The 23,026-nt window shown below is 48.3% G+C and overlaps 1 protein-coding gene across 1 annotated transcript; it reads right to left on the reverse strand.

Annotated features, from left to right (window-relative positions):
- Positions 1–7,549: 7,549 nt before the first annotated feature.
- On the reverse strand, positions 7,550–21,857 carry LOC120846544. Its single transcript, XM_040218349.3, has 2 exons — positions 21,004–21,857; positions 7,550–7,553 (listed from the first exon to the last, which is right to left on the reverse strand). Exons 1-2 carry the CDS (start codon positions 21,792–21,794, stop codon positions 7,550–7,552), a joined length of 795 nt encoding a protein of 264 aa, XP_040074283.1. The 5' UTR covers positions 21,795–21,857.
- Positions 21,858–23,026: the final 1,169 nt, after the last annotated feature.

A 23,026-nucleotide genomic window follows, 5' to 3' on the forward strand; every position in this document is an offset into this window, starting at 1 on the left:
GGGACTGGGGCATGAAAGAGAAAAAAACTTATACATGGAAGAGGGTGAATAAAAGGGAAGACAAAACTCGGCTAAATGAAGTGGTACTGAACTTGAGAAAAATTTAGACATTTATGTTTCTCTGTAATGCGAAATTGGAGCGCAGCTCTTAAGGTGTTCCGATTTGAATAGGTGTTTGTTTTTTTCTATTTGTAAATAATGCATAAGTACACACCACTTATTCAAAATAGGTAATTGCGTGCCCTCTATAACACCTCCGTACCCCTCTGCCCTCCTCCCCCTCTGTACCCTCCCCTCCTCCTCTTCTTTCCTCTGCACCCTCCTCCTCCTCCCTCCCCTCCTCTGAATAATATAGAATAGTATATTTTTTCTTCCTCCTCCTCCGGTTATGCTGACGCCGACGGTGATGGCGACGCCACGAAATGCGGGAATGGGCGCCTAAGAACTGCGGTCTAAAAACACTTAAGTTGTCTTTCTTTTGCCAGAGGACCACGAATATCTAAATTATTTTTCAATCTAGAGGGTATCACTATCTGCCTAATAAGCAGCTACGTGCCCAGCGAGAGCACCAATACATCTCAGTATCTTTATTCTGAAATACTTTTTTGAGCATCTCTGCCCAGCCCTGCTGGTGGGAACCGAGACGACAGTCGAGGCTATGGGGCTGTAACTTCAGGATCGTTGGGGACTTGACAAATGTGCAAGTCATAGCCCACTAAACTGTGGGACGAGGGACAGCCCATGGCTTCGACAGATTTCAAAATTATTTGCCGGCCCTTTCTTAAGGGTGAGGAGGATGTAGGACTCAAAAGTACATGACAGGTGACGGGTTCAGACTTTTGGCTTCTTTGGAATTTGACTGAAATAACAACTGTCCCCTATTGTGTACACAATGTGCATATAATTCGTAAAGTGAAATAAATAGTATTCTATTACAAAACCTCTCCCTAAAGCCACCTTCTTCGTGCACCAACTGCCAAGCTTCCACCTCAAGGAACAAGACAACATGCAATATCAGTTGGACGAAGCAGTCCACCATGAGTGCCACCTCCCGAACAAAGCTGTGCCACAGCTCTGATCGCTTCGCATAAAATTTCTGTTCAACATTTGTGCGTTGCTGTGGAGTGTGTAAACGCCAGAGGAAAGTGAAATGTAGAGACATTCAAATATTTTCAAGCAAAATTCGCCTTCGAGAAGGTGATCAACACCCGACTGACGAAGTATATCGAAAGGCACTCACTCAGTTCGGCTTCCGGCCACACACGTCTAAACAGGACGTCCTATGGATTTATAAGGACCTACTGGAGAACCTCCAAAGGGTCAGGCGCTCTGCATCGTCATATTGTAACTGAACGGGGTGCTTTGACAACGTCACACACGCCAGCCTACCTCGATGGCCTGAACGGTGTGCAGTGCGGCAAAAGAATTTACAACTACATGAGAAGCTTTCTGTGAGGTGACAGGCCACTCTGATGCTCGGCACCATCACGTCCCAGCCAATCACCTTGGCCAAAGAGGGACGCCTTAAGGCGTCGTGCTGTCCCCACTCCTGTTCAACCTGGCCATGCAAGATGTCCCGGCAAAGCTAAACAAGATACCAAGGATCGAACAAGCCACCTATGCTGACGGCGTCACCATCTGCTGCAAGACGGGCAGCGATACCGAAGTCGAGGAATGGCTGCAAAGGGCAGTGAATGCAGTCGCGGCGTATGTGAAGAACAGGAGGCTCGAGAGCGCTCGGGAGAAATCGAAGCTGCTCGTGTTCCGCAATCCCTGGAAAAGATCCATTAGGATCATCAACATCAAACTCGACAACCAACCGATACCAAAGCCTAGCATGGTCCAGATCCTAGGGCAGAATATTCCCCAGGGCAAAGGTACCTAACATGGTGGCTATTCGGAAGCTGGCCACCTCGACCGAACAAGTGGCTGGTATGCTGTGAAGAACATGCAACAGGAGGCACAAACTTAAGGAGAAAGAAACGACCCAGCTGGTGCAGCCTACCTTGCCCTCACAGTGACCGAACTGGGAGAGTTGAACGTCACGATTAAGAAGGCCTTCAAGCGGGCACTGGGAGAGCGAGAGCATACACACCGAGCGGCTCGTGGAGTTGGGTGTACACAAGACTTTGGAGGAACTGAGAGACGCACAGATTGCAGCACAACTCAAACGGCCGGACGGGATGGCCAATGGCTGCTTGGGAAGCTGAACTTGGAAGCTCATGGGAGCCGGGCCCCTCCATCCAAGGACCTTCCTCGAGAAGTCGGAGCCAGGATCAAGATCAGTAGAATACCGAAAAACATGCATCCGGAGGGAGCCACAGACAGGAGAAGAGCAAGATCCGAGGCCCTGGGGCGCACGTGGGATTGCAGGAGCGGAACCGCATACATAGACGCGGCCCAGGGACACGACGGAATCGCAACGGCGGCCATGATGTCGTCGGACAGCGAGAAGACGATCAGTGCAGCGTCAGTGAAGAAGATCAAGTCTACAACCCCCATTGAGATGGTGGCCATAGCTCTGCCCGTCACTTGGAACCCGAAAGTGACTGTGCTTACAGACTCTCAGGCAGCGTGTCGAAACTTTGAGGCGGGCTCTGTCGGACCCGTAGCAGCAAGACTGGCTCGAAAGCACCCACCGGAGTCGGTACATGTCGTGTGGACACAGGGCTACATAAGACGCAGGGGGAACGAGGCGGCTCACGCTACGGCCCAATGTTTACTTCCCAAACGGGCCTTCCCCTCCCGCTGCCACGATGCTGACGACGAAGCATCATACTCCGAACGACTAAATGCCACACGACTCGCCAGGTGGCGATTCCCTCTTCCATATAAGAATCTCTCGAAAGAAGAACACGTTATACGAAGACTGTAGACGAATTCACAACCAGCGCCAGACAGACTCAATGCGTGGTACCCGTCGTCCCTCCCGTCTCCCGCATGCACACACTGCGGGTGCGAACGAGCCGAGGCTCATCTCGTCGTGTCGGCCTGTCAGAAGATCCGAGGCCTAGTGCCATTCGCGAATCCGAAGACAGAACAATGGGAGGCCGTGTTACGCAGCAAGGACCTCAACCAACAGCTACTGCTGCAACGAGAGTGGCGATAGCGTCCAAGGCCGGTGGAGCCCCCGAATAGGGCAGCCACCCATCGTTTCCCTTTTTTCTATATTCTTATTCGATTCAATAAGGGAGGTTTTTAACAACAACAACCACACTCGTCTAAAACTTGAGTGTACAAATCGTCTCTTGGGAATGTTTACTGCACAACTAGGCTGGTGCACCATGGACGTAATGGGGCACAAAGAAAACAGATATTTTGGTGCTAGCACCGATCTATGCATGAGCATATAGAAAAGAAAAGGAAATATGCCAAGAGCATAATTATACTGTGATCCGTAAGATTTTGATGCCGCCATGCAAACAGCCAGCTTTTATGGAGGGACGCCATTGTAGTGACTCTCGTGTCATCTATCTGTCACATGACGGGTTATCCCTAACCTCTGGACCGGGCTTCTACGCTAAGGTCAAGGGTCCATTCAGCTCTCCCATTTCACATTGACGCAAGCATTTGATCGCAGCTGAATAGCGGTGGCTAGCCATGCCACGGGCCAGATGCCTGGAAGATGGGGGCCCCAGTGAAATTACGGAATGGTACAGTTGTCACAAAAACTGTGTGAAACAATCTTGACCTGTGCAGATTTCTTAAAAGGGCCTGTTCATAACATGACGAATCTGATGTTTATACTGTGTCGACCAATACTGCACAAGTGCGATAAAAGTGCTAACCCAACGCAGCTCTAACAAAATGAATTTGCAATTTACAGCATCCCTATTGATATTGTGTCGGCACGAAGCCAAGACACGGTGGGCAATTAAGCGGTGGCCAGCAGAACCTAACTACCTCTTCCTACACCTATAGAAAAAGTGGGTATATCCCGTCACATGATTGAGTAGTTAGAACGGTAACTGCTCTATACTCTGCTGCACTAACAATGTGCAGTGCAGCCAGAGTTAAGGTGCTCTTGCGCCACCCAGAAGGGTAAACACCACTCTGCACGGTGACTCTGCAGCGTGCAGATCTAAACTGACAGTTTCTGCTCACATGAGGAAGAGAGAGGCGAAGTTTATCCTCTTGATTAACTTACAAATGTTGTGGCTTTGGCGGCACAGCACGCTGGAGAGACAGAGTGCAGGATAGCGCTTGCCCGCCATAGCTAAGTGCTCCAGTGGCAGTGTGCACTTACATTGTATGTCGCTTTGCTGTGAACCTGCATTTTACTTCTTTTTTTTTGGCTTTTGCCGAGCATCTACATTTTACGTCACATTGTGGCTAGTGAAGATGGCGGACGTGTTCAGTTTTCAAACTGGAACAATCTGATGTGACGAGATGTTTCATAAAGTAAACTGAATAAAAGATTGTTGCACAAAAGTATGCGTGGTTTCCAGCAGAGCTTTTGACATTGAGGGCAAGGCAGGTGGGGAAACTGTAGGTTAAAAATGTTATACAGTGGCATACATTTTGTTTGTTCACTCAAAACCACAAAAGGATTTAGAAAATAGAAATATCTTTTGGCAGCAAAGTTTTTCTACCTTAAAAGAGGTGAAAATGGGGTACCTACAGGGCGATAGAGGGGTTCCAATACTGCACGCAGGGCCTCGCAGGTCTCTTGGATGATCTCACTTGCGGTAGACCGCCCTATCCGAAAGGTCATCGCACAGATGGCCTGGGATGCTCCATGAGCAAGGTACCTGAAATGTTAACAAGCAACTGTAGCCTAGACAAATGCAAAATGACTGGTTGGAACTGCAGAGAGAGTGGTTACATTATAAGCATTATACTACATGTCGCAAGTTGTATGTGATGCGGGCAGAGGCATGTGCATATGGCTTCCGAAAGCACCTAGTATGATCACTCGCTCAAAACTTTCTAACAAATTAACTAAAGTGACGTGAGGCTCCCAGGCATCAAACCTAGGGCCCTTTGCGTAACAGCCAAGTGCATGAGCCACTCGGCCACGCATGCGGCAATATTTAGGTCTCTCTGTTTACTGTACCCCTTTTGAAAGCAATGTCTGCTGTGCTTTCAAACACCGTTGTTATGTTTCATGTTCGCTAAACTGAACCATCGTGAACAAATCCACTAATATTATCTATTAAATCATAAGTCCTTAACAACAGCTGAAATTAAGAAATCAGGATTTTATTCTTCCCTCGGCCAAAGGTGGGGGACATTGATTGCACCAATTGAACGAATAGGTATGGGCCTATTTTTGAAATAGTGCTCACGTCTTGTGTGACAGAACTCGTTAGTGGAGCAGTAGCTATGACATACCTGATTGTCAGGGCCAACCTTTCAGCTGGTGGTATGGGCTCCCTCCAGAAGGTTGTCTCCTTCTGTAGGCTGGGGCCGACCAGCGAGAGGAGGTGGTCGAATCTGCAGACCAAGAGGTTTTAGTGCTATTGCAATAACCATGAATGCCTCGAGACCTATAAACCAGGGCATTTCATAATTGTTGCAAACAAAGATAGGAGGCTCTGCTGTCTTATTTTGGTAAGATGGCGACCCAACAGTTGCTGTGCATTAAAAAGAGAAAGAAAAGTGTCAATTTAAGTGGATGTACACAGCATGAACACGACATCCGTCCTTTTCTGCAATTTTCTGAGACGACACATTCAGGAGCCACAACTTCAAATCCTTTGAATAGTGCTCAGAGTAAGCGCGGTCTGCCACATTAATTGGATGATCAATTTTTAAAAATATATTGGATGATACAATTTAATTGGATGATACAATTTTTTAAAAATATATAAAATACAGATTGCTTGTTTGTGCTATTTGCACTATGGTTCAGGCACACAATGCACAGTGTAAATAACCTCACAATTGTTATCTTTCATTACTCTTACTAGATACTGTGATCGAATTATGCACTTTGTAGAAAGTAATGCGATTCCTCGAGCAGGACTAGGCAGAGGAAAATCGAGGTTTGCAGGCGCGCTAAACTAAAAGTTTGGTTCTCTGAACTGGTGAAAGTGTGTTAAGTAACATTAGAATGTAAATAATGTCTGGAGACTGCACTCCCAGTTATAACCTTCAAACGTTCTCAATAGGTCTGCCTAACACTTACTGCTTTTTAAAGATAAAAACCTTGTGCCGTCATCCCAAATTCAACATTTCGCAACTACATCAATGACATGCACTTCTATTGCATAAATAATTTCGTGTTATAGAGACGCTCGTGCACTAGTCAGGCGGAATTCCTCATTTTATTCATACATGAACACTGCTGAGGTGTTCTGAAACGTAACGCCGTCACTGAGTAACGCCGTCACTGAAGTCAAACCGCCGAGTAATTGGGGATGACCTAAAACAGAAGTGCGCGTGATTGCAGGGAAGTCAAAACAAAACTCAGTAATGCTATGCGACCAGCAAATCATTTTTGACACCTCTTGCAACTTGCAAGGCAGCTAGTAATCCAGCTGTATTTCTAGCGGTAGCCACAAGGATAGTGCCAAACCCTACAAAATCGGGTGACACCGTGGCAGCAGAAAATTAGCGATGCGAATTCGGCACCTCCATGCACCGCAGAACCCTACATGAAAAACTGGGACAAATCCTTCTTACCAAAGTTTCTTCTACATACTCACCTCTGCCTCGTCATTCTGAAGTACAAAAAAAAGTCTTGCCCGTTGTCCAAACGCATGTCGCGAACTAAATGATGGTATTCACCGAAAGTTTCGCGGGAGCGGAGGAGTGATCGAACCCACTCGCGGCCGGGGTGGCGCCGTCGCTGGAGCAAGATCATGGCTGTGGTAGCCCGCACAACCAGGGGCCAGTTCGTCTCACTGCCGGCCTGCGCAATGTAGCCCCGCACGCAGTCCAGGAAGAGATTCCTGAGGTTTTCTGTTTGTTGGAACCTCGACAACCCGGGGGGACACGGAAAAGTCGCGACGCTACCGCTGGACGCCGCCATGTTCGTTGTGATCATAGTTGCTTGACTTCATTCGCTCTGCAAGTCGCGGTTTCGATTGGTGCGCCGCAAGAGCCGATAGCAAGCTCCTATTGGTTCTTGACTGCGGCGGACGGCGCTTCGACGCAACTGTGTGTACAAGCTCTCCGCAAGCGTACTCCGCATCGGTCCGCAGTCGCGCTTCCGTAGCCGAACGCACCGCAGTCAAACGCAAGTGTCTGAACTGGCCTTTACTGTCCAACCGTCGCCTTCAGACGTCATGTCACACATAACCTTTACTGGATCGTTGAGAGGATTAATTATATATACACCGCTCGGGCTGTTTTTCTTCATTTGTATGTGGGAACAGATTATTGTTCGGTTTCCACCTGCAAAAATAAAGGTGCGAAAAGCAAATATTCCTTACCAAGGTTTCAAATAGAGAGGGACTCCACAGGAATCCGCCGGCGGTTCGGTCGACTTCAAGCTACAGCAATTGCTGACGTCACAAGTGGTGAGAGATGACAGGTAAACGACGGAATAGCACTTTTCTCTAGTTATAAATCTAAAAAAGCGAGTCATTTACTCGCAACAACTTTACCTGGAACAGAAACAAGCTCATACACACAGGGCTTGAAAGAACGGCCAACTCTCAGCGCTCGATTAAATGAGTGGGCGGATGAGCAGGTGCAGAAAGACGGCGGACGGTTTGACGTTGTGCTTTCGGCACTGTTTGATTGGTCCCTTGGTTCGTACCGTCGGCTGCGCTTGGACTTCACGTTTCGTGCTTTAATGACTCTTCTGGGCACACGGACTTGGGAGAAAAGGCGAAAGGCAGATACACTCTGCCTGACTAAAAGGGGCGCTGACACCCCATGGGTCGTATTTTTTTATTGTCTAAAATGATTCAAGTTGCGGTCATAGACACGCAAAAAAAAAAAAAAAAAAACGCATCGCGAAAAAGTATTTTAACACGCGCGCGCGCGCGCCTTTTTATTTTTGGCGTTTTCCTCTCCCGCTACTCGCTTCCTCGATTCTTTTAATTCGTGTCGTCAAGTATCCTAAAATTTAGAAGCTTTGTAGGCGACATTTTGATAAGATTTATTAACACCAATCGTAAAACATGTTTTTTTTTTTTAACGCAATTGCGAACGCACTACGGCCCTTCGTTTTTGAAATACCAAAAATCGGAGTCCGGTGTGATGTCGCCTTCTGGAATTGTTCCTCCGTCAGAAAACATGCTGCCTGGGCAGGGGCCACCGCTCGCACAAAATAAACAGGTTTCTCTCGGTCCGCCGGCGCCCTCATATCCCGATCCTTTCCTCCTCGCTTCAGGTCGCGGTGGCAACAGCACGGAGTCGTCAAAGAAAGTCGACTCTGAGGACTCCCCAATATCTGACGTCAACGCACAAGCGCAGATCGCGCCGGAACTTCGAATTCGGCATTTGGAAATTGTTTTTTTACTTCCCAAATACTAAATTCCCACGTTTAGAATTTTGAGGGTAATGTCCCGGCATCGTGTTCAATCGCTTCGGATAATAAAAAAAATATGATTTTGATGGGTGTCCGCGCCCGTTTAAGGTACAACAAAGTATACATGAGTTGCACGCAGAGGTCGGCATTTTTGGCTGAACCTACTAATCTCAGCTAAAGCTCCTTGATAATTGTTTCACAAGTAACGACAACCAATAGAAATGACATACAACATTTCGCTGGAGCGCAATGGCGGAATCCAGTTCAGTCTTCCGCTGTGCGCAGTCATTCGCTTCCTAAGACCTGCACCGTGACGCAGTCGGCGCTTTAAAGAATGTCACTGAACAAGCGCACCATCAATTGTGCGCTTGTTCACTGGAAGTGTAGTTCAGGGCAGCAAGCTTGCAATTGTATGATCCGCTTTCTGTCGCACGATAAAACGAAATACGTTACTGGTAATGTATTTAGTGAAACAAAGCTTAATTTCTGCATATTAAACGAAGCTTACTTTCTGCAAACCATCGTGCTCGCTTTTATAGCTTTTTATGCGCTCAAACCTTTTGAAACACAATCACAATCAATTCTGTTATTTCAATTAACAGTAAGAGCGCCTAGGTGTTCTTTTTGTGTCTTTTCCGTTTACGTGCCACTTTCTTAGTTTATAATAATTTTCCAGAAGTGGGACAACTATAGTCTGTTTCATCATAAGTAAGAACCGTAAAATCAAAGATGTATAAAAAAAAAGAACGCGAACACGCGAACACATATATATTGCAACGTAACCGCGCATTCAAAATTAGTCGTTCGTTTTTTTAGAGAACAGGATTTTCGTAATGCGACGGTGTTATCCGATGTAGAATATAACAAGTGGAGTACAAGTGTTAGCTCGGAGGTCTTTCACGTGTATTAAACGGCATATGTGATACATGATCGCACAACGGTAGGATGTGTTATATATGGAGGTCAACGTTACATCACAGCAAACTCACGCATTTAATGAGAGTCGAACCGCAGTATGTTCCAGATTTCCTGCTCGTGCTGCTCTCTGGACCGCGTGGGAGGCTCGCGTATCGTCGTGTTTCTGCTCACGCGGTAATGCCCACGATATTACAACTCTTTCCCCCGGAATCGTCACCACCCAGTCCGTAGGTGTCCTAATCCACCTGGTAGTCTTGAAGGTACCGCGGTGATCGACGTACTCTTGTCGGGCGACCAGTTGGCACGTCAACGTCAGCTGTTTGACGAGGAAGCATTTCCGGTTAGCATATCGGAGTTTCGGAGGACTCCACACCCAAAAGCTCCTCCGGAGACTCACTCGCATACGGCATTGTTATTCCGAACTCCGCATGCGGGGTTGTCTCCTTGACGTCCTCACCGTCTCTTTCCCTTTTCTCCCTGAGACTTGCATCGCATTCGGACGCCGAGGACAATGTCGTGTCCTTCCGACGTGGACGAGGGTGATCGAAATGTCGTCGGACTTAGCGACCATCTTCCAAGAGTACTTTGTAGGACAGAGGTCCACAACTTTTAATCACTTTTCTGGCCAACCACTTAGGGTGGGGCGACAGCAGATTCCTTACACAGAACGTCTCAACTTTTTGAAAAATGACCGTTTCCTTCCTCTGCTCCGTGAACATCTTCTCTTGTCTTTCAATCGTGCGGTTTGCCAATGATGGATGAAGCAGATCTAAAGCCGTGCGTAGCTTGCGTCCCATCATCAACTCGGCTGGGCTTTTCCCAGCAGTATTGGAAAGTAGAACATGTTGAGTTATCAAACATCTTGATATCCTTCTAGATCAGTCTCCTTCCTTCAGGCGTTACAGCAACTTCTTGGTTTCCTGAACCATCCTTTCAGCTTAGCCGTTGGAAGCTGGATGATATGGTGAAACAAGCGAAAGTTGAATACCGTTGCTGTCTGCGAACTCTTGAAACTCTGCCGAGGTGAAGGCAGCTCCGTTTTTGGAAACCGGGAAATCTCGGCACTCCATGTGTCGCAAACAGTTCTCTTAAACTTCGGATGACTTCCGCCGCTGAAGTCGTTTTCACTAAACGTACCTCGACCCAATTTGAGTGTGAATCAACGACGATAAAAAATATCTTGCCTTCAAAAAGACCGGAAAAATTCATGTGTAGTCTGGACCATGGGTTAACCGTCCATTCCCATGGATCGATTGGAGCTCGGACCGGTGCATTTCGCGTCTGCTGACACGTTGTACAGCATCGAACGCGTTCTTCAATCTGTTGGTCTAGTCCTTGCCACCAGACGTAGCTTCTAGCTAGGCCTTTCTTGTGCACAACACCGGGATGCGAGGCATGCAGAATGTTCAGAACAATTTCTTATAGTTTCTTGGGATCAACCACACGATTTCTCCGTAGCAAACAACCGTTGTATACCGACAACTCTTCACGTCGGTTAAAACATTCACTGAAAATGTCCTTTGGTTTTTCTTCTGGCCATCCACGGAGAACCCTGTACATCACAGTTGAAAGAACCTGATCTTTCTTCGTCATTTTCGCCACTTCTTCCACTTTCACTAAACCTTCTAGAGTTCCTTCCAAAAAAAAAAAAAAAAAACTCTCGCATTTGCGTAACGCCGAAGTTGGGTGAAGGTAGCGGAAGCCGGCTGAGACCATCCGCATTTTCCATTTGTTTACCTGGACGGTACAATAAGTGGTAATGGTAAGCTGCTAACATCAAGCTCTCACGGAGGACCCTTGGTGATACCATCTTTGAAATTTTTTTCTTGTTGTCAAACATCAGTTTGTGGTCAGTGTAAATCTTGACGTTTCTTCCGTAGATGTAGTGATGAAACGTTTTTAGTCCGAAGACTACAGCTAGTTCTTCCCTACCTGTTTGAGAATAGTTTCTTTCCGCTGTTGTCAACGAACGTAGAAGTAAGCGACTGGTCGTTTTTTACCTTCGTCATCTGCGTGGCTCAACACAGCCCCTACTCCGTAAGGAGAGGGGTCACGCGCCTGTACCAGTGGTTTGTTAAGGTCATAGTGGCTCACAACACTGTCAGACTTCATAAGTTCCTTTCAATCGTTGAATCCCTTTGCTTCTTTGGATGACCAATTTCATTTTACTCCTTCCCTTAGAAACCGGTGGAGAGGCTCCAACACGTCTGAAGCCCCACGCAGGAAACGATTATAAAAGTTCAGGAGTCCTAAGAAGGCGTAAAGCTCTTACTTGTCTTTAGGTGCAGGTGCATCATAGATTGCTCTCACCTTCTCCTGTTTTGGGTCTATCTTGTAACCCAGGAACGTCATTTCTTGGACTCTAAAAGTTCACCTCTTTTGGTTCAAGTGTAGTCCGTCCTCTTGGACTTTTTGTAGAACTGCTAGGACTCGAAGGTCGTGTTCTCTTGAGTCGGATCCACCTATCAGAATATCGTCAAGGAACACTTGAACTCCCGGTAGTCCGGCTAGGAACTGCTCTATGTGACGTTGAAAAATAGCTACAGCGATAGTGACACCAAATTGTAAACTTGTTACCTAAAAAGTCCTTTGCGAGTACTCAATGTAAGTAGGTTAGACATGTGTTCATCAACAGAAAGCTGTTGATAGGCTTGTTCCAGGTCCAACTTAGAAAACCACCGGCAACCTGCCAGCTTACCTAACAGCGGTTCTGCTGTTGGCAGTGGATAATCTTACCATTCCAATGCTGGATTAATGGTGCATTTTTAATCACCACATAGTCGTATCTTGCCGTTTGACTTCACCACAGGTACGACTGGCGTAGACCATTCAGAATACCTCACTGGAACCAGAATTCCTTGCTGCACTAGGTGTGCGATGGCGTCTTCCACTCTTGGTTGAAGTGCCAACGGAACAGCTCGAGGCTTGTGGTACTTTGGTTTGGTGTCTGGCTTGAACTCTATGTGAACTTCGGTTCCTTTGCTTTCGCCAATTCTTGACTTGGCGACGTTTGGAAATTCCTTCTCCTATCCTTATATCCGGGGTAGGGACTTGTATAGTTGATGAATTCCTTGAACCTTGATTCCCAGTGCTCGAAACCAGTTTGTTCCCAACAGGCTTTCGCCGCTTCCTTTCACTACTAGCAGCGGTAACGTGTGCTTCTCTCCTTTGAATTTCACATGAACATTGCCACTTCAGAGAATTGTCGGTCTTCGTTGATAATATGTCCTGAGATTGATTTCTGTAGTCGTCAGTTTCTTCTTGGTTAGTCCAAGGCGACTCATTGTCCTCGGATCGATGACTGAACAAGCTGTTCCGGAATCCACTTCCATGCAGATGTGGATTCCATTTACTTGAACTTCGATTATCTTGGCCGGCCTAATAAATTTTAGGCGATACTCCACCTTAGAAGCTTTGCCTAACTCCAGCTTATGGGTTGATCCCGCTTTCATAGCGCTGTTTTTGGACTTGACCATCTTCTGGTGGCAGGCACCTACAATTTGCCCTTTCTAGCCATAGAAATGGAAACCGGCACGTGCGAAATGGCAGTTACTCACGTCGTGTGTACCACCGCAGCGCCAACATTTGCGAAGTAAGCTTGTAGGTGTCTTAACCTTGCCAGTGTTGTTGCCTTTCGTCGATGAGCTGTTCGGCGCATTATGCGAGATGTTTCGGTCGATGTGGCACACTTCAGCCGTCTCCGGGCTATAAAGATCACGCATCTCTTGTGTACGTTTCTTGGCATACGCTGCCGCGATCGCAAGGTCCTGAGCCTTTGCGAAGGAGAGGTCTGTTTCGGCGCAAAGACGGCGCTGTACAGCTTCTTTGCCGACCCCGCATACCAAACGGTCTCGGAGAATCTGATCCAAAAACCATAAATAGTCGCAGTGTTCAGCAAGGCGACGCAACTCCGCGATGTAGTTCGCCACAGACTCGCCTTGAGGTTGGCAACGCTTGCTGAACGTAAATCAGTGAGCAATTACCGATGTTTTTGGTGCGAAGTGCTTCGTTAGAATGGCTAACAGCTCTTCAAAAGGAACGTCACCTGGTGTCTTTGGAGAGCAGAGTGATCGAAGCAAGACGTATGTGGAAAGCCCACACACGCTGCAGAAGACGGTCCGCTTCACTACGTTGTCCACGATCCCGTTCGCCAAAAGGAAGAACCCGAGTCGCTCAACGTACTGCGGCCTAGACTCCGGTTTCGATATGTCGAACTCCTCCAGACGTCCAAGTGCCGGTCCTGGTCCGTTCTCTTTCGTTGCCACGCTCCTTGCCGCTGTTTAGCCACGTCGCCAAATGTTATGTATGGAGGCCAATGCTACATCACAGCAAACTTGCGTATTTAATAAGGCGGAAGTTATAGGATAGACTAGAACCGCAGCCTGCTCCAGAGTCCCTGCTCGTGCTGCTCTCTGGTCCGCGTGGCAGGCTCGCGTATCGTTGTCGGCGATGCCCGCAATAATACAGGATGCAGATGGGCGACAGAACCCAGGGTAGAGTGTACTAGAGGGAACGAGTGGAACGAGCTACAGGCTCTGTTCATGCTTTCAGTTGCACCTCAAAATGTAGAAAGCGATCAGGTGGACCCAAGCCACTTCGATCGCAGCGCCACCTTCGTGGAGGACTAAGTGAGACGGCCGAAGTGTTTTTTCGGCGCCACCGCTTGTGAAACGATCTTGGCGTGGGAAGGCAACGCATTTTTCATAAAAACAGGCTAATCCGAACCGCTTCGCTCCTATTACTTGAGAGGGCTCTACGAGCGAAGTGGCTTGGGTTAGCCGGTTGTTTCCACATGTGGAGGTACCTAAATAGCACTCCGCTCGCCCCACTCGGCCCTTCTAGTACACTCTACCCAGGGTCCCCGCTAAAGCCGCTTGAGAAAGGCGTTTTTTACAAGAACCGCAAACCATTGTCGTGGAAACGCGCAAGACATGTGCCACGAGTGGGTGCTCCGCCGCCATTCGCTTCCAAGGGTCAGACATTTTAGCGCTGCGCCGCCATTTGCCTCCAATTGCCCCTCGAGACATGGGCATCGTGCACTGGCACCTCCGAGGTTACTTGAAAGACCAACGCAAACACATCGAGGGGATTTAGTCCCTACAGGTTCTGCAGCGTACGGAGCTCGCACTCGGCCAACGATCCCCCACCGCACTTGGTCTAGCCTGTGAGCTAAACCAAATGAGCTACACTTAGTGTATCGGCATTCTTTTCCCCGATATTGTTGTGGGCACCGGCATCTTGGTGGTTATTAACAAATCAAACGCAACTACCGATCGTCAAGAATCAAAAGTGCGACTTCCTCAGCATTATGTGCGTGTCAGGAAGCTCACGTAATATTGCTTTGCTTTGTCGCGAACTGTTTAAACATGTGTGGAGGACGGAAAAGCGTTTCCTGTGATTTAAGATAAAGCTTCAGGTAACTGACAACCATCATTTTAAGCACCAAGATGTGTATGAAGCGTAGCATATTTAGTGGCTCTAGTGCCCGACCGCCAGCCGCAGAAAGAGAACGAACTACGTGACTTCGAGCTCTTGGCGCTGCTTCAATAGAGAGTTTTAGTAATGTGCAGCAGCAAACGTAAGCCCCCTACATTAGCGTTAACGCTGCGTTTTCCATACTGCGCATGAGCCATACGTACGTACTGCGGCGACCTATGCGTACGTACGCTCGCTATCGCTTTTTGCGAGAGTACGTAGCGGTCCCCTGCGTGCCATTCTTGTTGCTCTCGTCGCGCACGGGAAAGCGCGAGACTGCTCCAGTTTGGAAAATGGCGGCGGTGAGGCAAACCAGTGGAAGTGCAGCACGCATTGTACGGGTTCGCTTCACCATTGAAGATGACCTCAACATTGTGGAAGAAAGGTAAAGAAGAAGAGGAAAAGGGCGAGGCTCGTTGCGGGCGAGGGCACGCGGAGTTCGGAGCTGGAGACAGACCAAAGAGCCGGTGCCGAGCAAAGCCTCCAACTGAAGACCCGGACCACTAGACAGCCTTGGCCCCACTCTTCATCGGACTCTGAACTTAAGTACAGATGAAACCTTTTCCGAATGATAGCGCTTCCTCGTTAGACTTCCTCGGAGCGAGTGGAACTCAGCCTGATCGGGCGGTATTGACAGGCGACCCACAACCTCCTCAAAAAGTCAACGCGACAAACCCTTTCGAGCGCCCACAAAGATGGCTGTTGATAGCAAAGAACGTTGGGGACGCCATCGAACCCATAAAGGAATTTTTCTGCGCTCGGTAAGCGAGCGGTGCGACGTATTGCTTGGATTCTTCCAAGCAAATGACGAGGTCAACATAAGATACTAGGGATCCCACAACACACTGGAGCGAACCATAGATCACACTGCTGGTCACACACCCCTAAAACAAACGACAAAACACGTTCACAACAGGCAATTGGAAAGAGATTCACGCACTTCGTAGCAAAGCGAAGAGATTCGCAGTGTTAAATTGGCTTTACCAAATACCCCTCTTGGATTGTTTGAGGCAGTTCGTATGAGCACATCTAGATGGCGCTGTAAGTCTTTACGTATCGTTACGTATGTATTTGCCTTCCGCTATACTAAAAGTGCGTGTTCAAGGCGCTCCATAACGTTACGTCCACAGCTAGCGTGCGTTGTACGCAGTGCTGACGCAAGTATCTTGACGCTATTCTAAAACTCTCAAATGACTTCATCAGCCCGTAGCGTTGGCTGCACTCCGAACTAAGGTAAAGCAAAGCATATGTTCAGATCTGAGGGCTTTACAAGCCAAACAAACAAAAACAAAAAAACTCACCTATCACGTCTTAAAAAAAAAGAAAAAACGTTGCGGGTTTATTTCGATTACCTGGAGATTTTTTGACGTGCAACCAAAATCTCAGATTGGCCTCCGTCAGGTTGCGGGCACCTCGGTCGATATTTAATCCCGACAAATATGTATTCATGGGCCAGCGCGTTGGCTCAGAGACACTGAGACGTCTTAATGTTTTGTGTTTTGTTTTAATATAATTGCCACTTAAAAGCCACCGAAGTGGTTTAAAAAAAAATATTTAGTCGAATCATTCTGACAAGCATAGTTTGATTACGGAAATGCTTTTTTCGAGAAATAACAACATTCAAATGTTTTCGCATACGTGGCGGAATCTGAAATGGCGGAATCCCCTTCTAGGCGCACATTTCATTTGGATCGCGTCGGGCATGTGCACGGTGGAGGAAATACATTTAGGTGGTGACTCTGGCCGCTCTTCCCGCGGGGAGCGAGCGACCAGATCGTGTTCGCAGCTAGCCTCGAACAAGGAGTATACTCTGTTTCACCTCATGATGTACCGCAGGAAAGGCTACAAGCGCGAGCTCCATGCTCTGGGGCACATCCCGGCGGCACAAGCTCTCGTGACTTAAGAGCAGCTACCAATGCTATGAGCTCGCGCTTCTAACCTTCGCTGCGGTACAACATAAGGTGAAAAGAAGTTTAGTTGTTCCGCGCCGCCGCGGAGGGCGCTGAGGTGTGAGCACCGTTAAAGCATGTTGTTCGACAAAACATGCGAGCACGACCCAGTTGTTTACTCTAAATTACTCAAAATTAGTGAAGGCCCAGGGGGGAAGTTTTATATCTATACGAGTATTTTTGTCACGTTGAGTCATCATGCATCAGAATGTTCTCGTTTAAAAAAAAAAAAAAAGAAGAAACCGCACGGGGGAAAAAGCAATCATTGCCAGTGCGCCAACATAAATCCATCATTTCACCACACAGTACACAGGGACCGAGCAAAGAATGCATAATTACCTTCACAAGCCCTATAAACAAGCCTTCACAAGCCCTCTATACGGGGGCGCCATCTATCCCCGTGCGAGTGAAGCGCGCTCGGTGCGCCCAACATAATGTGGCCGCCGCGCGAGACAGAGAGTCATCACCTGAATGTGTTTCTTCCACCATGGTAGACCTGTGCGCCGCCGCGCCGCGCCGCCGCCGCCGCCTGTTTTGCTCTCGCCGCCCTGCGCCGCAGCCGGAATCCCCAGAGCCAGCACGCCGCCGCCGCCGCCGGGCAAAAAATCCGGCGCGCCGCCGGCGCCGCCAATTTTTTTTTTTTTTTTTTTTTTTAAGGGGGGGGGGGGGGGTGTGGAGGGGTGCGTAGCATTGGTGTTTCTTTTTTTCTGCTTCTGTATCAGTCTCACCTACTATATTATGCATAAAAAAATGAATAAATACACCGGTGTCTGTATGTTTTTTCCCTTTCAATTTCACTCCTTTACACGGAACGATAAAAGAAATGGACAAAACAACAAGTCTCGAACACAGTTGCTAGTTTATTTAAACAACGAACGCTCTTATATATACCTCAAGACCCTCACCACCAATAAAGAAACACCTCCTGTTAATTAGGTCACCGAGAACCGGACACTCACAGAACCCATATGGTTCATGATTCAGACAGATGCAAATGATTCACACCAACCAGCTACCCTGATGACCTCGCTTGCGAGCTGACCAGCCACATGCGATAACAGGCAACTCCAGCTCCAGCAGAGCCCTTACAATTTTCGGAAAACCCACAAAACAAGACCTTAGAGACACAAAATACGCTTCATATCAGCGTCCAATGCCAAAGACAATGTGCTTATACAATTACCAGAGGTCGAAATACGCGTGGTCTCCCTTAGAACTCTCCTACCATTGCTGATTGTTGGGCGGGTTGGTATTGTACGTGAGAAAACATTATTGCGCTTTAAGACATAGACAGAGGAAGAACACCACAGAGCGCTTACTTTCAACTGATTTGACCCAAGAGCCTCAGTGTAGATACACACTGCGTCACCGCACCACATATCAACCAAACCGTTTCCCCGCCGTAGGCCGCAAATACACTGTCTCTTTTTATGCCAAGTCAATTGAAGCCACGCATGACTGCGTGTGCAAACCATTATTTGCTTCTTCCACTGTTCTCGCTAGGCACTTAGGCGGACGCCATCAATAGTTTCGGCACGTGTTGTAACGTGTTTTTTGTGGCACCCCTGAGGACCACCCGAAAAGGAGGCTAACCTTTCTAATTTGTGCTGAGCTTTGGAAACTAAATTTACACCGAACCTCTTTGCCACTGATATAAAGTTAAGAGAGCTAGATTCCAAGGTATAGTAAGGCACACACAAACCATTCTTTACAACCGGTTTTCCACACGAGCCGGATTAAACGTTCCTAACACCTTGAGCACAACTCTAACAATCACATATCCTCGTGTAATTGTTAGAATAGTTGTGAACCAAAATGGAGCTTGGCAGAAGGTGTCGTCAATTTTTATCCAGAAATGCCTGATAGGAGCGGAGCAACAGTTCATTGTCACTCAAAAACTCCGAGCAATTGATTGAAATATTGAATCCGCATCATGGGAGAAGGTGTGATGGGACACCTGTAGACATCAATGCCATTACTCTATGGATAAGTCGGAGCTGTTAATAAGGGTCAGGAGGTGGTGTGATGATAATCTAGTGAAGTTGCAGTCTGCCGCTGGGATTGATATAGATAGTTTTATGAGCATTATAGAGTTGTATTTAGAGTCCACTGCCGTAGACTTTGATGGTTCTCTTTTTATTCACAAAGAAGGAGTGTGCATCGGGTCGTGAATTGCTCCAATGTTGTCCGAGATTTTTTAAAACGAGATTGATGTTCACGTTGACACGGTTGTGCGGTCCTTGTAGACTGGACCGCACAACCCTGTGCTTGCAGCAGTCGATTTGAGTGCTTATAGGCCTCCTGTTTCACACGGAAAAGGAACTGTGCTGGAGGTGGGGCAAGGAATCAGCAAAGTCTCTCTTGGCAGCGTCTATGTTAGAAGTTGACAGCTGTCACTTAAAAAGAGTTAAGAGTGGTGTAATTGCGTCTGCGAAAGATAATGCCTGTAAAAAATCTCGTATGCTTTAGATTGGAGAGCCAGTTGAGTTGCAAAAGATGCGTCGTTTGGAAGCGGGCCACCACCACGATGTAATTGTTAGAGTCGTGCTCAAGGTGCTGAAAGTTTAATCCGGCTCCTGTGGAAAAAACGGTTGTGAAGAATGCTGTGTGTGTGCCTTACAACCATGGAATCTCTCATAACTTTATATCAGCGGCAAAGAGGTTCGGTGTAAATTTATTTTTCAAAGCTTATCACAAATTAGAAAGGTTAACCCCCTTTCTGGTGGTCCTCAGGGCTGCCAGAAATAAACATAAAAACCCAGATGTAACTTTTCAGGCAGGATCGAGTGGTGTAGGGGAGCCTCTCATTTCGTCGAAACTCGTTTCGTGGAATTACGTATCGTGGACAACTTTTCATGGGCAGACGTTTCCCGGAAACACGTTTTGTCGACACCATCGTTTCATCGACACTCGTTAAGCGAATTGCACGCTGTAGGGACATCTCGTCACGCGTGTATCATATTCATATTATAGTAAGGGTTGTGATGGAGTTGCCTGTTATCGCATGTGTCTGGTCACTCATCAAGCGGGGTCGTCAGGGTGGCTGGTTGATGTGACCATGAATCATTTGTATGTGTCTGAGTGTCCGGCTTTCAGTGACCTACACTCAAAAAAAAAGGTGTCCAATTGAATGCACCCCAAAACTTCAGTTCGACGTACAGCGCACTGACGTCGATTTGGGTACTAACTTTCACGAGAGGCTCGATAGCCGTGGCGTACAACTTATTAAAATAGCTAATGTACGTGTTACTGACTACAAAAAAAAAAAGAAACCTCGGGTTTTTTTTGGCTTTACTGCAAAACCTCAGTGTTTTTATTGTGTGGTCTTTGATACGTACTTTAGTTATTCAATGCGGAGGGCAAGTTCGTCTGCTTCTTGCGCAGGGGGTAGCGGTGACGTCAGAACGCCGAGCCCAGACTGGCTCATCGCGACCCCCTATCTGAGCGTTGTCTGCTCCTTTGCAACGTCGTCTGCTCGCAACGTCGTCTGCGTCTGTCTTACCTTTCCTGCGACTTTCGGAAGTGCAGAGGCCAGATTCACGAAACGATCTTACGCCGAAAATGTGCGTAAGACAAAGCTTAAGAAAAAATTCGTATTCACGAAACGAAATTTTCGTAAGTTTCGCGCAGGTTACGACGAAATCCTACGACAGCCCCGAAGCTGTCTTACGCACTTCTTACGATCAAATCAGCATGGCCGACAGCGTCGCAGTCGCGAGGACCCACGGACGTTTATTTTTTACGTGCGCTTCTCACGCGTTCCGACTTCAAGCAGCAAGAAAAAAGTAAGAAGTACTTGAAACAGACCACGACGAACAAGAACGCTGGATCCACAAACACCCGGGAAAAGCTCCAACGGCCACGATACCGACGGTACCACCGATACCGACGAAGCGAGCTCAGCAGTTAGGCCTAGCAGGCACTCCGCGACTCGGCGACCGTCTGCCCACGACCGGCTGGCGTGCTGAATGGAATATGCCCGCGCGACCCTTGTGAACCCTTCCCGTATTATATTTTGATCGCTGACCTCAATTTTATATTAAGAGCTAGGTCAATTTCTTCCTCTTGTTAGCTCCTCGTTTCCTGAGGCAACGGTGACTCTCGCCGGTGAAAAGCGGTGAATCTCCGACAGAGAAGGAGGAAACTTTATTATTTTTCCGGGATCAGGTATTGGGGGTGGCGGAGGCCCAGAGGGCCGCCGCGATCGCCAGGGCCCGGGAGGTGGTCAGGACTTGGGCTGACTCCTCCGGGTCGCGCAACATCTGCTCCCAGAGGTGAGGGGAGGGAAGAGGGGGGTATGGGTCTGCGGGGCATTCGCAAAGGGAATGGTAATGAGTGTCGAATGCCCCGCAGGCAGGACAGGTGGGGCTGGTAAAGAGGTGTGGGTGAGTGTGTATTAGTTGTGTTCGGTGGGGGAAAGTGTGTGTTTGTAAGAGGCGCAGCATGTGTGCTCCCTCTTGGGAGAGGTGGGGGTGCGGAGGTGGGTATTGGCGGCGGAGGAGGCGGTAGTGTAGGGTAATATCCCTGTACTGCAGGAGGGAGGTAGGCTTGCCTGCAGGGACATCGCGTGTAGGCGCAGCTGAAATGGCGGCTCGGTCAATAAGTTCGCGAGCACGATCGTGCACCATCTCATTAGCGCCTACGCCTGTGTGGGCTGGTGTCCACAGCAGGGTCACGGTGTCGGATGGAGGGTTGTTGGTGAGAATTTGGAAGGCCATGGGGGAGATATTGCCGCGAATAAAATTGCGGATGGCCTGCTGAGAATCAGATAGGACGAATTGGGGGGTGGGGCTCTGGGCGAGCGCAAGGGCAATGGCCGCTTCCTCCGCCGTGGTTGTGTTTGTAGTGAGGATGGTGGCCGCCGTGACGTTTGGTGGTGGATGTTGGCCGAGAACAGCTACACAGTGTGCAGGTTCGTGAGGGTAGGGTGTGGCATCAGTGTATAGTGTGCATGGTGATGGTGGGTATAGTTTCGCGTGGATGTTGGCTCGTGCTAGTCGCCGGGCTTTATGGAAAGTTGGGTGCATGTGGCGAGGGATTGGGTGGACTCGAATGCGGTTACGTATGTGCGGTGGAATGGGGAGTGGGGGGATTGGGATGGTGGGGGGGAGTATGTTTATAGTGTTAAGAATGGAGTGCCCTGTGGGTGAGGATGCGAGGCGGGTGAGTTGGGACATGTGGTGGGCGTCTAGGTGTTCGCGTATTGTGTTGTGTATGCCGAGGTCGAGCAGGCGGTGCGTTGGGGTGTGAGGGGGGAGTAGGAGAGCATGTCTATATGTCTTCCTGAGGAGCGCATCAAGGGAGTCAAGTTGAGTGGGTGTAAGGTTAAGGTAGGGTAGCTGATATAGGATACGGTTGAGTAGAAAACTGTGGACGAGTCGGAGGCGGTCCTGTTCCTTGATGCCGTGGTGTTTAGTGGCGATCCTTCTAATGAGGTGTGAGGTTTGGGTAACATATTTCTTTACGTATTGGAGGGTGGGTGCGGGTGATCTGTTGTGTGTGAGGGTGAGGCCTAAAAGTCGAACTTGTTGTGTGTGTGGTATTGGGTCAGAGTGTATAAAAAGTTGGATGGGTTTTTTTTGGAGGGGTTTGTGACGAGGCGGCGTAAAGGTAAGGAGAGCGGATTTGTGTGGGGAGCATTGGAGCTCCAAAGGTTCGATGTGATGTAGGACTTGGTTGAGGCCATGTTGAAGTGTTGCTTCAATGTGTTGGTCGGAGCCAGAGTGGACCCAAAGGGCAATGTCGTCTGCGTACAGTGTGCTGCGTAGTGTGGGGACAGTGAGGAGAGTACGGGCAAGTGGGATTAGGGTGAGGTTAAAGAGCATGGGCGAGAGGACCGCTCCTTGTGGCGTTCCGCGGTCTGGCATGTGGAAAGAATCAGACTGGACATGGCCCAAACGGATGGTAGCGGTACGTTTTGCGAGAAAGTTTTAGATATAGTGGTAGAAGTGTAGGCCTAGGTTTTGGGATGAGATTGCCTGAAGGATGCTATGGTGTGAGATATTGTCAAAGGCTTTTTGGAGGTCTAATGAGAGTATAGAGGTGTGATCTCGTTGCGGGGGGTGTTGGTGGAAATCATGATGATACTGTATAAGGGCGTCTTGCGTGGATAAGTTGGGTCGAAAGCCGATCATATTAGGTGGGTAGGTTTGTGTGTATTCAAGGTGCGCATTGACGCGATTCTGCAGGACGTGTTCGAGAAGTTTGCCGAGACAGGAGGTGAGTGAGATGGGGCGAAGGTTGTGTATGGAGGGTGTTT

This window comes from Ixodes scapularis, unplaced genomic scaffold (assembly GCF_016920785.2).
Source record: "Ixodes scapularis isolate PalLabHiFi unplaced genomic scaffold, ASM1692078v2 PGA_scaffold13__105_contigs__length_92229423, whole genome shotgun sequence".
NCBI lineage: Eukaryota > Metazoa > Arthropoda > Arachnida > Ixodida > Ixodidae > Ixodes > Ixodes scapularis.